The sequence below is a fragment of the Microcebus murinus genome, chromosome 5 (assembly GCF_040939455.1).
Source record: "Microcebus murinus isolate Inina chromosome 5, M.murinus_Inina_mat1.0, whole genome shotgun sequence".
NCBI classification, from domain to species: domain Eukaryota; kingdom Metazoa; phylum Chordata; class Mammalia; order Primates; family Cheirogaleidae; genus Microcebus; species Microcebus murinus.
The window spans coordinates 100,451,717-100,466,864 of NC_134108.1; the positions used below are offsets into that span (position 1 = coordinate 100,451,717).

At 45.3% G+C, this 15,148-nt stretch overlaps 2 protein-coding genes across 2 annotated transcripts in view; both read right to left on the reverse strand.

Annotated features, from left to right (window-relative positions):
* Positions 1–2,884, reverse strand: part of CDC5L (cell division cycle 5 like) — a 57,713-nt gene extending 54,829 nt beyond the window's left edge. Inside the window, exons 1-2 of the mRNA XM_076003317.1 lie at positions 2,587–2,884; positions 34–137 (exon numbers count right to left, since the gene is read on the reverse strand). Coding sequence (XP_075859432.1) covers positions 34–137; positions 2,587–2,631 — 149 coding nt within the window. The 5' untranslated portion in view covers positions 2,632–2,884. The remainder of the gene's footprint in view (positions 1–33; positions 138–2,586) is intronic.
* A 9,984-nt stretch (positions 2,885–12,868) lies between these two features.
* SPATS1 (spermatogenesis associated serine rich 1) overlaps positions 12,869–15,148 on the reverse strand; it is a 35,716-nt gene continuing 33,436 nt past the window's right edge. The window contains exon 7 of the mRNA XM_076002748.1: positions 12,869–13,699. Coding sequence (XP_075858863.1) covers positions 13,552–13,699 — 148 coding nt within the window. The 3' untranslated portion in view covers positions 12,869–13,551. The remainder of the gene's footprint in view (positions 13,700–15,148) is intronic.

The following is a 15,148-nucleotide window of genomic DNA, read 5'->3' on the forward strand; positions in this document are numbered from 1 at the left end:
TTTTGTGTTTTCCACTTATTAATCAGTACATACCATCTGGCTTTGCACTGCTTTGCTGATTTTCTATGCAGCAATGAGGCAATCCTAGACCACTGGTTTTTCCCATATTTCATTACCGCTGCTTTCAGAATTTCATCCTAAAAAAAAAATTGTCAAAGAAAAAGGATACATTCAGTCACAAAACTCCAAGTGAGAAAAGACAAAATTTAAATTAACTCTGATAGGATTGCTGGAGAGTGAGAAAGAAAAAGAGAGAGAGAGAGACAGACACACACACACACTCCCTGGGATTAAAAAAAAATAAGTATGAAAACGTCATTAACTATAATGATAAACATCAAGTATAAATTAGCAAAATACAAGAAATTAAGAAATCCCTTAGAAGGACATCTTACCCTCCCTTACACCACAAACACCAATAAATTGGGAGTGGGAACAGCCCAATCTGAGAAACCCTACTTTATGATAGAGATTAAGAAAAAGTATTCTTTAATGTGTGGTTGTCCTCTTCAAAAAGGTATAGCTTTCTGAAATATAACTCTTGCTCATTTATACATTCACTTAAAAAACACTTCCTGAACACCTACCTTGAACCAGGTCTTGGGGAAAGAGAATCAAAATGGGACATATCCAGGCCTCAAGAAGCAAGTTGAGACTCTGCTAAATCCAAGCCTCCAGCTCTTTAATCCCAACAATGACCCAAGAATCTACATCTCAGGTCTAACCTAAGAATTAATTATTTCTTCCCTACTCCATCAATCAGCTCTGCCCCTGGTTTCCTCCAGTCTCTAGATACCATTTCACCAGGGTACCCATCACAATATGGAATATACCAATCTCAGGGCAGCCTGAGAAGCTAAACCACAGACATCAGTGCTGATGGAGCCAGAGGTGAATGCACTTGAGGGATTTTACTTCCAGGCTTTCTTCCACACTGGACTTGAGCTGTATGTCTCATACTTGAGCCACCCCACCCTGTACTCAAGAGATTTAAAAAAAAAAGAAAAGATCTCAAGGTAACACAAGTAACTTTGTAGAAAAAAAAAAGAAACAAACAAAAAAATATATATTAAAAAAAACTTAAAAATTAAAAAAAAAGAAAGGAAGAAAGGCTGCAGGGCTTTAACCACTGCATAGGAATCCTGCTGTGAATTGATTCTGTACATCTGTCTCTCCCTAAGAAGTCACCTCTTCTACAACTTAAACAGCCTGGTTCCCTCAGTGGAAAGCTGAAGCAGTTTTCACTGTCTGTATTTGTAAGTTTGTTGCAGTACTACTATACCTAAACACATCTTTGACTAAGTATATAAAGCAGGTATCCATCTACTAGATTCATTCATTAACAAATGCCAAGCAACCTACTTCATGTTGGTTACTATCCTAGGTTCTACAGATACCAAGACTTGATCTTGCAGTGCTGTCTGGTGAGGAGAAAAACCAACTAGCATTTACTGAAAGACTACACCCTGTTCTAAATGTATTGATTCATTTTAATCCTCAAGAGAGGTTAAGTATCATCTCCATTTATAAAAATGTGGAAACTGAGGCTCTAAGAGGTTAAGAAACTTTACCTAGCATCACACAGAGGAATGTGTACTTGCAAAAGGACAAACAAAGCAAGCTATAATAAATGGAAGACAAAGGAACCTTGAGACCACCCGGGTTGCTACAAATATTTACATAGTGAATGCGCAAAGATTCCAAGTGTTTCTGAACTACGTTTAAAGGACAGTCAGAAAGATGCCAAGCAGTAGGAAGATATTCCAAGAAGGCACAAGAGGTGGTTAAAAAAAAAAAAAAAAAGAGCACGAAAAGATAAGATGTGCTCCAGAAACTGATAAATTCAGTGCACTCTGTACACAAAATGCAGTAAAATCTAATCTCTATTTACTCTCTCTCTACTGCCCTTTGGCTCACTAGTGGCATTATCCACTACATTTCTGGGAGAAGAGACTACCTATGCAGTTTGTCCTAGCAAGCTTCTATCCAGGCAAAGACGGAGTGACAGGAAAAGAGAAACAGACCTTGGGATCTGTCGGCAGGGCAGACAGGTTATGCCCTGATAACAGATAACCAGAGAGGTGCGGGCATAAACGGTCTCTATGAACCTGGCACTCAAGCTGCTTCCCCTCTGCATGCAAGTCAATGAAGACACAAAGTGTGGCCAAAACAACTTCTTTATTTTCAAGTATCAGAGACAGTTGCGGTGCCTGGGCCGAGAGAGGGCGGTGGCCCAGAAGACCAACTCTAGCTGATGTCCTTAGCTTCCTAGCCACACTGAGATCCTCTGGGGAAAGAGGGTGGCGCGTCCTCAATTCCACAAATGCTCGCTAAGGGCCTAACAAATGCCTGGCAGTGAGTACGGAGCTCATCAGTCAGGTGGTTAAATCACGGTCCCTGTCCTAGAGGCGCGCACACAACCCAGGTCAGGGCACACCGTACAGCCCCGACGGTCCGCGCCAGCGCAGCCCCTCAAGCGGAGCAGACCCCGCAGGGCATCCTCCTCGCCTGCCCGACCTCCCCGCGCGTGCGCACAAGCTGCTGGAGGGGGCGGAGGGCAGCGGACGGCGGGAAAAGGAGACTCACCTCGGTATTCCTCCACACGCCCCCCTTGATCATAATTCGAGGCATCTTGGCGGCAGTTGTCCCGGCAAGCGGCCGAGAGGAGCTTCAGAGAAGTAGTAACGGCGACACGGCCTCGGGACCCAAAGCCACTTCCTCCAAGCGCGACCTTCTGCTTTTAAGCGCTCTGCGCAGGCGCAAGGTGGGGGCGGGGCGGAGGAAGCAGAATTGCAAGTCTCGCGAGATCTTTGGGGGCCTAAAGGAAAGGGGCACCGTGTTAAAGCTCCGCTGCAGGGAGACTGGCAGAAAACCATCAAACCACTCTGGCCAAAGCTCAGTATGCCGCGCGCATGTCCAAGACAGGTTGGAGGAAGCCACGGCCATCGCGAGATCCCGGCGTTCTCGGCTGGGAACCGAGCGGTGGGATTGGTCGTGACGTCACCTAGTGGCAGGGGGTGGGAACGTCAGGCGTGTAGAGTTTCAGCCCCGTGGGTCCAGAGAGAGCCTTGTCAATTTATTAATGTAGCATTTTATTAAGCACCTCACCAATGGGAATTTATTCACAGAATACTCAGGAAAAGGCAATAGCTTGTTTGAGGTTTAGTTTCCCAACCTGTCAAATACAGATAATAACAGTAGCAGCGTCATAGCATTGTCCTAAGGACTAAAGGAGATCGCAAACGCGGCTCAGCATCTGGTACGCAACTGCTCCCCCACGGTGGCAGCTATTGTTGCAAGGAGGGCAACGCCAATTTCACCCCACCTCCAGGGGATCAGTGCTTGTCCCAGAAACCCGCAGAAATGTGACGTCAAGAGTTTTTCATTCATCACTGTTCAGTCTGCATGGATTAATAACGAGTTACCATTGATAGGCACTGCTATTACACAAACGCGGGCTGGGTCGAAATCTTGGCTCTCTCTCATCAGCTTGGGTAATAACCTTACTGAATGTCAGTGTCCTCATCTGAAAAGTGGAGCTAAAAATATCTACCTCATAATTTTGAAGGGGGAGAGGACAGACTAATTGAAACATAACTAAAACCCACGGAGATAGGGACTGTCAAACTCATTGCCATCCCACCTCCCAATTACTCACGCAGTGTCCTTCTTCACTGTTCCAGAACATTTCTTTGGCTCTAGCCCTGGAAGGTATGAAAATATTCAGTGGACCAGGAAATGACCTTAGTATTTATATAGTGCCTTTCTCTTTATATTTCTTCATTTCTCCACTCGCCTCTCCTAGAAGAGCTAAGTAATTTTCTGATTATATTTTTGTTATTTATTCTTACCTTAAAGTGGGAAATTGTATCAATAAAATCACATTCTGTTGAGAGGGAGGCAGTTATAGGATTATGAAGAGCATGCAGCTTTGACCATCAACTTATTCACTCTTACGTCTACTGTCAACTGTCTGTGTGACTGGTGACAAGCCATTTTCTGTCTCTGGATCTCTGTTTGCAATGCTTCCCTGCCCACACCACCCCCAATAGCCACCCAGTTGCCATGGTTACAGGGACACACACACACACACACACACACACACACACAAACAAACACACACACACACAGAGGCCATTTGATTGGTCTGAACCAATTAAGTTTCTTCCCCAGAAATTTTAACATGGGGACATATATGAGGTGAGTCTCACTGCTGGCTGCTGAACCTCTAACATGTGACACCCAGGAGTTGCTGCCACTGTGTTTTGGGCTATGCAGACTAAGAAAGGAAGAAAGCAGGTTGCAGGTGCGTTTGAGGAGCAGAAAGGAAAGTTCAGAGAGACAGGTAGGTCCTGGTGGTGTCAGAGTCCCAGCTGCATCCTGTTCTTGCATTTTGATTAGTTCCCCTTTTGGCTTGTGCCATTTAGAGTTGGGTTTCTATTATTTGTAAGCAAGAGTCCTAACAAATCCAGAGTAGGACCAGTACTCTCTCCGAGACCTTTCAGATCTAACATTCCAAGAGTTCATGATGATGGTTTTTCCTTCCCCTAGAAAAAGATTCCCCTTCCTCAATTTTCTGCCACCTTCTGGAAAATGGTCACAAAATACTTATGTTCTGAGAAAACAACACTCTAAACTACAAGAAAATTAGATCTAGCATGTCTGCTATGGGAATCGTACCCCCTGAGGGCATGCATTGTACAACCCACCCATACAGACAGAGCAGCCCTGTCAAATGTCCCCCAAGTCACCTTTGAACAGCTGACAGTATGTCCCTTTTCAGAATTCAGGAAATGCAACATCATGCAAGTTCCATGATGTCTGAAACCAGAGTGCCATAGCCATAAACACCAGACCACAAACATGCTGTCCTCCAGGATGGCCTGAGTTAGCCAGTCTCCCCCACTGTATCACCCGAACCTCACCAGCCACGTCTGGAGACCCGTACGAAGAGGCCAGGGGGACTGCCCGGGATCTCTGGTGTGATATCCATAATGAGCAGCCACCAACAGGCAACCAGATGGGACAGCCAGTCATTGTGAACCTTTAGCAATGGTTTAGTGGCCACTTCTAAATAGAGACTTAATAAGAAAGAGGCTACACTTTTTCCTTACTCATCCAAGGCATTGGTTCCTAAACATGTTCCTCGGAACCCCAGTTGCATGGGATACTCCATTTTTAAAAAATGTATTTCATGATTACATGAATTTGAAAAAAGCAGCATCCTCTGTCCTCCCCTCTTTCACAGTCACCAAAATTAAAGCCTGTAGGGAACTGTAAGATAAAGAAATTTGTTTCTCCCTTTTGTGGGGTCGAATTGTGTTCCCAAAAATAGATATGTTCAAGTCCTAACTCCTGACAACTGTAAATGTGACCTTGTTTGGAAATAGAGTCTTTGCATATGTAATCAAGTTAAGACGAGGTCATACTGGAGCAGGGCCATCCCTAAATCCAATGACTGGTGTCCTTATGAGAAGACAAGAGATACGGACACACAGGGAGAACACCATGTGAAGAAGGAGGCAAAAATTGGAATGGTGCTTCTACAAGCTAAGTAAGGAATGCCAAGCATTGCTGGCAGCCACCAGAAGCTGAAAGAGAGGCATGGAACATGTTCTCCGTGTGAGCCACAAGAAGGAGCCAGCCTGCTGACACCTCAATGTCAGACTCTTGGCCTCTGGAACTGGGAGAGAATAAATTTCTCTTGCTTTTAAGCCACCTAGTTTTTGGTACTTTGTTACAGATGCCCCCAGGAAACTAATGCACTCCTTTTCTAATACAGCAGATCCTCAACTAACAGTTTCATTCAACGTCATTTTGTTATAATGTTGATGAGAAAAAAAAAATCAATTCCCAACTGGGGCCGCTGTCTGTGTGAAGTTGGCACATTCTCTCCACATCTACATGGATTTTCTCCAGATACTCCGGTTTCCTCCCACGTCCCCAGGATGTGCATGTTAGGTTCATCGGCGTGCCTACGTGGTCCCAGTCTGAGTGAGGGTGGAGGTGGGTGTGAATGTGCCTTGCGATGAGATGGCATCCTGTCCAGGGCTGGTTGCTGCCTGGCACCCTGAGCTGCTGGGATGGACTCCAGCCACCCGAGACCCTGAACTAGAATAAGTGGGTAAATAATCATCTTACTTGTTTTTATTAATTTTTCTTAAATGTATGCATAATGTAAGCTCACATTTATTTCAGTGCTTAATTTTAGAAGTGTTTTGGTCCTTATTTAGAAGTTCGGTGATGTTTTGGTGACCAGAAACTTAATTCTTGTTTGTGTCGATTAGCCTATGGTAAAATTGGTTTCCTTATATGTGTTTCCCTTAAAGTCTCAGTTCCCAAGAACCTACCCATGAATGACCTTAAGTGAGGACTTACTGTGTAGCATTTCCAAACTAATTTGACCTTGAAAACCTTTTTTCTTGTAATACCTATTGACACTCAGGAAACACAATTTGGGAAACTCTGGCTGAGGAACAAGGTTGGAGGTCCATCCAACTTAAAAGGGGGTGACCGGAGATGGTAGCAGGATTTTTAGGTTACACCGTCACCCATGTCCCCACCTGTCACCCCTCTCTGGGGAGCTGGTTCTGACTGAACTGAGCCAAGAAAACAATAAAAATTCTAGTTTCCCTCTCATCCAGTTTTTTGCCCACAAGAAACTATGCAGGAAAGTTAAAATTAGGGGCAGAGGCCTGTGGCAACACCAAGGCATGGTTCTGGGACAGGGTGAATCACCCCCACAATCTTCATCATCTCCCCAAATAAACATACAATTTAAGTAAAGATGCTGTTCTGCTTTGCAAATGCAGTCATGTGGCCCTTAAGAAGAGGGATACATTCTGAGAAATGCATCGTCATTAGGCAGTTTCGTCATTATGCAAACACCATAAGGTGTTCTTACACAAACCTAGACGGCATAGCCTACTACATACCTAGACTATATGTAGCCTATTGCTCCTGGGTTACAGTACTGTACAGCATGTTATTGTACGGAATATTGCAGGCAACTATAACACAATAGTATTTGTATATCTACCGTGTTTCCCCGAAAATAAGACCTACCCATAAAATAAGCCCTAGCAGGAATTCTAAGCATTTGCGCAATAGAAGCCCTACCCCGAAAATAAGACCTAGTGATGGGCGTGGCTACGCAGCCCATCTGCACAACCCATGCATTTCCTCACAGAGCGGTAAAGAACAAGAGCCCTTCTCATCTGCCCCATGAGAGCTCTATTGCTCGTCATGAGAGCTTGGGGCCAATGGTTCTAAAGGAAATAGAGTCTAAGAAATTTAGTATGGAATTCGGGGTTTGGAGAGTTATGATGATGTTCCAGAAGAGGACAACTTAACCATATTTGAATAAATGTAGATTCTTGTACCGTACTTAAAAAAAAATAACACATCCCCTGAAAATAAGCCCTAGGGTGTCTTCTTGAAGAAAAATAAATATAAGACCCTGTCGTATTTTCGGGGAAACACGGTAAATACAAAAAAGGAACAGTAAAAAGATGGTATTATAATCTCATGGGACTACCATCACATGCAGTCCGTTCTTGGCCAAACCATCTTTATGCGGTTCGTGACTGTACAATTTCAAGACAACTCCTCTAGCCCCATCCCATCTATCAGATTGCCACTCCTAAGCCCCTCCTTCCCTTTTAGAAATTTCTCAGCCAGTATTGGGAAAAGCTAATGTCCTGATGTCACGTTACTACAAGATGGAATTGCAAGCATCCCAAATCCAGGTAATTCATATTGTATTGCTAAACATGGTCAATCACTTAAATTGGCTTGAATTCATCTACTGACACTTCCTTGTGCTGAATCCAAGTGTACTTTGTAACTTTTTTCTCAGGAGACCATGTTCATTTGTGTTATTTCTAGGGAGTCCCCTTTCCCCTGTGGTGGGGAAGCGTTCCCAAAGAGACTTTGCTTCTTCTGAGGGCCCAGAGGTTCCAGAGTCTTTTTGAGCTTATTACTCATTTGGGGCTGGATATTTCCATTGTGTCATTTGCATCTGTACCCCGAACCCACATGGCACAGGCTTGGGACATACATTTCTCACAGGAGACTTTTTTTTTTCACATGCATACACCTGGCCCCCAGACTTAGATGCCCAACGAGACATCCTAGGCTAGGCCAGGAACTGTCAGACAGTTCCAGCTGTGTGTCACAGGTTCCTCAAAGTCAACTTGCCCAACACTGACCTCCTCCCAGAAAACCTGCACTTCCTCAGCGTTCCTTATTTCAGGGCTGCCGTGAGTGCTATGTAAAAAGTTCTCTGCACGACAAGCAAATGGAGGTTGAAGTCCAGCTTGCACATGACTCACCGACCTGTGCATCCATAGGGCTGCGTCCACTGAAAGGACATCTTTCCTCCATCGTACACAATGCCACATGGAGTAGAGGGGTCCCGGCAACAGCATGACCATCCACCCTGTTGCCACTTCTCCTTCTCCTGTATCTTTCCCCCACCCGCAGCCAAGCCAACCCAGCCAGGGGCTTGCCAGCTTCACCACCGCCTAGCCCTCAAATCCATCTCCTTTGTGCCACCTTCTCTGTAAGTTGCCGGATCTGGCAAGTAAAGAAATCCAGAGATCCCAGTTAAATTTGAATTTCAGATAAAGAACAAATAATTTTTAGTATAACTGTATCCCACGCATCCATTCTGTCTAACAGAATCCCAGTTTTAGCTCCAGCCCACACGTGCCCGGCCAAAAGAACACACTTCCAGCCAGAGGATCACACCCACGCTCACACCTTCGCCACGGGAAGCTGGGTCCGTCTGCTGCTCCACATTTGGTGGAGGCAAGCACATTTCCTCAGAAAACAAGGCATTGGGACACTTTGGCTGCTTATAGGGTGTGAGGATGGTACCCTCCATGCACGCCAAGAATGTTTACGTGTCAGGATTCGTACGAAGTCCAGATTTAGGAGCCTCGGTGTTGGCTCCCAAGTCAGCAGTGGCCTCCTCACTCCTGAGAGTGGGATCAGGTCACAGTCCCTCCCGGAGCTCCCCAGCATTGGAAGGACACCAGTCATCTCAAATGGGCTCCCGGGCCCTTTCCCAGAGTCCACTGGGAACTTGGCCCATAGATGCCCTAAAAGATGCACGATCACACGTCAGGCACAGCGCTCAGTCCTGGGTGGAGGTATTTGTGTATCCGGGTACTCTCTCCTGAAACACCTCTCTAGGCCAAGGGCTTGATCTTGAGGGGCTCCAACTCTAAAATACTTCACCAAGTGAATTCCAATAAACAATGCTTTTTTTTTCTTGAGACAGAGTCTCACTCTGTTACCTGGGCTAGAGTGCTGTGGCGTCAGCCTACCGTGTTTCCCCGAAAATAAGACCTACCCATAAAATAAGCCCTAGCTGGATTTCTAAGCATTTGTGCAATAGAAGCCCTACCCCCAAAATAAGACCTAGTGATGGGCGTGGCTATGCAGCGTATCTGCACAACCCATGCATATCCTCGCAGAGCGGTAAAGAAGAAGAGCAACCCTTCTCATCTGCCCCATTGTGACAGCTACTATCCCAGAGGTGACTGGAAAGGTGCGGGCAGCCCCACCAACAAGGTCAGTTCCCGCTGTCAGGTCCCGGCCATCCTGTGCGTGCTGCCAGTTGAGGCTTTGAGGGGAAAATAATACATCCCCTGAAAATAAGCCCTAGGGTGTCTTCTTGAGGAAAAATAAATATAAGACCCTGTCTTATTTTTGGGGAAACATGGTAGCTCACAGCAACCTCAAACTCCTGGGCTCAAGTGATCCTCCTGCCTCAGCCTCCCAGGTAGCTGGGACTACAGGCATACGCCACCATGCCCGGCTAATATATATATATATATATATATATATATATATATATACACACACACACATATATATATACACATACATATATATATACACACATATATATATATATTTAGTTGTCCAGCTAACTTCTTTCAATTTTTTTAGTAGAGACGGGGGTCTCACTCTTGCTCAGGCTGGTCTGGAACTTGTGACCTCAAAGGATCCTCCTGCCTTGGCCTCCCGGGGTGCTAAACAATGCTTTTACCTACCTGGCTTTTGAGGGCCAAATGCCTAAGAGAAAAAGAAAACTAACCCAATTGAATACCTCATACTAAAAATGTGGACAATTAGTGAAATCCTACAGAATATTCATAAATCCTTTCTGGAATTTTCGAATGCCTTAATATTTTGGTAACGTAGAGCGCAGAGACTGTGGAAACACTCTTGGAATTGTCTTCAATGCTCTCTCCTGTCCACAGATACCACTTTTCATTTGTCCCAGGATCTGAAACTAGAATACCTATGTGCAATGTAAAGTTGTTATTCTAGTGAATTCACTTGTAAATAGTCATGTACAGGCTGTTCCTATTAGACTTCAGTTATGGAAAGTAAGAAATGAACACACACAAACCCTGAAAGCATATGTGTTTTTATTTACTATAGAACCTAAAAGGGGGTGAAAAGGATCTTTATATCCAACAGGTTCAACCTCTTTGTACCTAGAACGAAGAGCTGGAATAGCTATAACATGCACATATTCTTCCCATATGGCCCTTCTCTACGCCTTCGTCTCCCCGACACACACAGACACACACACATCCTGCCCAAGGTTGGCAGTGGAACTCTTCTCTGCCAGCTGTTGAGGTGTCATGGAATAAGGCCTGGCCACTGAGATGTGCCCACAGAGGACACCAAATCCAGTGAAAACCGCTCTGATTTCCAGCGAATGGAATGTAGTCCTGCAATTCCAGAAGTTCAATAATTTAACAGTTGTTTTTAAAAATCACATCTACTCATGATATCTGCAGTCTGGGGAAGAAAGGAAAGAAAGGAAAGAAAGGAAAGAAAGGAAGGAAGGAAGGAAGGAAGGAAGGAAGGAAGGGAGGGAGGGAGGGAGGGAGGGAGGGAGGGAGGGAGGGGGAGGGGAGGGGAGGGGAGGGGAGGGGAGGGGAGGGGAGGGGAGGGGAGGGGAGGGAAGGGAAGGGAAGGGAAGGGAAGGGAAGGGAAGGGAAGGGAAGGGAAGGGAAGGGAAGGGAAGGGAGAGGAGAAAGAAAGAAAGAAAGAAAGAAAGAAAGAAAGAAAGAAAGAAAGAAAGAAAGAAAGAAAGAAAGAAAGAAAAGAAAGGAAGGAGGGAGGGAAGGAGGGAGAGAAGGAGGGGGGGAGGGAGGAAGGAAGGAATCAGGGTGCAGTGGCTCATGCCTATAATCCTGGCATTTTGGGAGGTCGCAGTGGGAGGTTCGCTTGAGGTCAGGAATTCAAGACCAGCGTCAGCAGGAGCAAGACCCCATCTCTACAAAAAAATAGAAAAATTAGCCAGGTGTCATGGCATGTACATATAGTCCCAGCTACTCAGGAGGCTGAGACAGAACAACCACTCAAGCCCAGGAGTTCGAGGTTGCAGTGAGCTATGACGACGCCATTGTACTCTAGCCTGGGTGACAAAGCAAGACCTGTCTCAAAAAAAAAAAAAAATTCATATCTACTCAGGGTTAGAGTACTATCTAGGAATTATATAGACCTCTTTGAAACCTGGAGACTGTAGCAAACCTTCTGAAACTGTGTTTTGGTTGTTTTTCTTAATAACTTTACTGTGTAGGACTCCTTCATTCCAAAACACCGGAATACCTTCTGAGAGCAGTTTCCTATTTCACCTAGACAATCCCTCAGGAAATTCCTATAGAATCCCTTTTTGTTCTGTGTCGTGTCCTCCATTATCCACCCACCAGGTAGTTGCAGTAAATTTTATATTTAAGTAATAAAGCCCCCAAAATATTAATTTTTCAGAAGTTAATGTATTCCAGAAAATCTCTTGGTGACTTCTCTTTTTAAAAATTATTTGGTTTTCTTTTCTTTCCTGGAGTTTTTGGGGGTGGGGTAGCCCTTATGTCTTAGGGGGCAGAGAATTAGCACAGATGTATGCTGCTGTTAACCCAAGCAGCTGTCAGGCCCAGGTGCTGGCAGGAGGCACCTTGTTCTCTGCTAGTTAATCAAAAGGCACACGGGAAGGTAGCGTGAATGCACTGCGTTCTAAATCTGCTTCATTCACTTTGGCTGTGTCTGGAGACCACGGATGTTTTGACAGGGAAGGAAATCTTCCTCCTGTCATGGGCACTTGGAGTCTCAGCATGGGCTCCAATCTCCCTTTCTCCTTTAAGGTTTCGGGAGAGACTAGATCTGCAGCCCTCATTAGCCAAAAATGCAGGCTCCTCGGTGGACAAGGAGAGAGGCTATGAAAATGCTGAGTCATTGCTTTGTTTGTGTCACTGTATGGCCTGACCATGTAGGTGGTGGCTTTTGTCCCCACCTTTTCCTCCAAATGTTTGCTTCTTGTCTGATTGACGGGATGCCCTAAAACTCATGATGGCTGGCCACTGAGCGGTCACCCTGCTTGGCTGTGTACACAGGCATTAACTGAAGTCAGGAATGGAACTCCAAGGCAGTAGTATTAAGTACCTGGTGTGGATCCAGCCTTCATGCTTTTCTGACATGTACCAAGTTAATGTTAGAGAAGACTCCAAAAACGTATTAATAAAATGAGAAGAGTCTTAGCAAAAATCATGCAAGATCACAACTACGATCTGCATGTCTGTGTCCCCCCTCTCCCCCAATTCATATGTTGAAACCTAATCCCCAAGGTGACAGTATTAGGAGGCGAGGCCATTGGGAGGCCATGTGAGCACACAGAGAGAAGGTGCTGTCTGTGAACCAGGAAGCAGGCCCTCACCAGAGACCCAATCTGCTTGGACTTCAGCCTAACTATGAGAAATAAATTCTTGTTGTTTCTAAGCCACTCGGTGTATGTATTTTGTCACAACAGCCTGAATAGACTAAGATACTCACAAAATGTCTGCATTTTACCATTGATTTGAGGGCATCCTTAGAAAACTAAATAGAATTGAACCAAACTGAATGTGGACTATATATTTGTGGTATTGCATCAATGTTAAATTCCCTGAATTTGATATTTGTAGTGTGGTTGTTAGAGAATGTCCTTGACCTTAGGAGACACACGCTGAGATATAAAGGGTTACAATGTCTGCCACTCACTCTCAAATAGGTCAGCAAAATAAAGACGTAATAATGTGTGGCAGAGAATATTTAGAAAAATGTTAACATTGTAGAATCTAGGCGGGGGAGGTGCAGGTGTTTGTTGTAAGATTCTTGCAACTTTTCTGTAAGTTTTCAAAATATGACATTTTAAAAAAGCAAAGCACAATGCTTTCTCATTAGAGTCAAACATTTGATTTAGAATAGTCACACTGTCAAAACCCATCAACTGGAAGAGGCCTGTTTCTGTTCAGGATTGTCTTGGAAAGTCCACGGCACCTATGGATAGAGGCATGGAGTTAGAGGTTGTGTTCCACGACAAGACTAACAGTTCTCAACCAACACACTAGACCCTCGGTGCACGGCCATGACATCTGCCCGAGGGGCCACCTTGGGCCAGAAGACACATCAGTTCCCAGAGAGGCTTTGCCTGCCCTCCTTTCCACCGAGAAGCCTCTCAAAGCCTGTTCTTCTGTGCTCCTCCAGTTTTTATGCTATTCTTTGAAAGCTCTTTAACACACCAGAGGGGAATGCGACGTGTGTTAAGGGCACTGATGGCTGCCAATCTTCAAGCTCCTCAACTTCTCTTATCTCATTCTGCAAACTGTTGGCCTTCTCCTTCACCCAGAAAGGCAAGCTGTAGAAAGAAGACAACAGCCTAAGTTAGAGTTTGCTGCAAAATTTACAAACACCATCTGTGGATAAGGCACTACCTGCTCCAGAAGTAAAAAGACCTCCAATTTAGGACCTCCAATTTAGCTTCAAAACAAAATATCATGTTAGTTGTTCACCATTTGCCCCTACCCCAAACCCAGCTCTCTCTTTCTCTTGTTTTTTTTTTTGTTGTTGTTGTTTGTTTGGTTTTTGTTGTTGTTGTTGTTTTTGAGACAGAGTCTCGCTCTGTTGCCTGGGCTAGAGTGCACAGCAACCTCAAACTCCTAGGCCCAAGCAATCCTTCTGCCACAGCCTCCCAAGTAGCTGGGACTACTGGTGCTCGCCACTACACCTGGCTAATTTTTTGTTTCTATTTTTAGTTGCCCAGCTAAGTTTTCCTTTATTCTTTTTTTTTTTTTTAGTAGAAACTGGGGGTCTCGCTCTTGCTGAGACTGGTCTCGAACTCCTGACCTCAAGCAGTCCTCCCACCTCGGCCTACCAGAGTGCTAAGATTTCAGGAGTGAGCCACCGCACCCAGCCCCAAACCCAGCTCTCTTTTGGGCCCTTCTCTGCCAGGAGTCTAACCCCTGCAGCTGGCATCACCTTGGCTCTCCGTGCTCCTACCTTTGAGCTGGGTATGGCTAAGGAGGCACCAATAGGAGATCAAAAGGTAGGAAGCGAGAGGTTGAGGTATTTCTTACCTACCTCCTCCCCTCACGCCCTATCATCTCCCAAGGCACCCAGTTCTGGTGGTGGCTGCATTTGGCAATGTCACGACTTCCGTTGGGCAGCCCTTGTTCCAGGGCTGCAGCTTTCACTGCTCCACAAACCATAATCCGTCTTCTTGCTGCTCAGACCTGGGAGCTTCCCGCTGCCATGAGCCTCTGGGTGCTTCGCCCTCGCACGTGGGTTCCCCCAACTCTGCCCACACACCTGTAAACAGTTCCTTTTGTTAAGCGGTCTTCAGAATCCCAGCTCAGTGCGCTTTCTGTGGTCTGCCAGGGCCTTGGCCAATGCAGACACCCAGGGTCCTCCCAGGTCTACTGAGACGTGAAAGGGCATATGCCGGGCGGCACCGAGTGTGTTCAAAGAGTTAGTAGGAAGTGTGACTTTAGCATGAGTTGCAGCAGAGAGATGGAGAATATTTTTATCTTTTGGAAGCTAGAATTCTTGTACTTTTAGAGAGAAATGGACCACGGTTGCAAAAATGCCCTGATAAAACTGCTGGGGGTAAGGAAGTCCCTGCAAGAAGGAAGAAGAGAGTTACCACATAGGTAATAGGTGGGAGTCATGCTTATCATTTAAGGCTCATGAACCAACAAGTAGAAGCCCAAGTAAATAAAGCACGACTGACAGCAATGTATATAAATATGTTAGCATAAAGAACCATCAGAGGAAAAACACAAACATTCCTAAATATCAAAAGGATTTC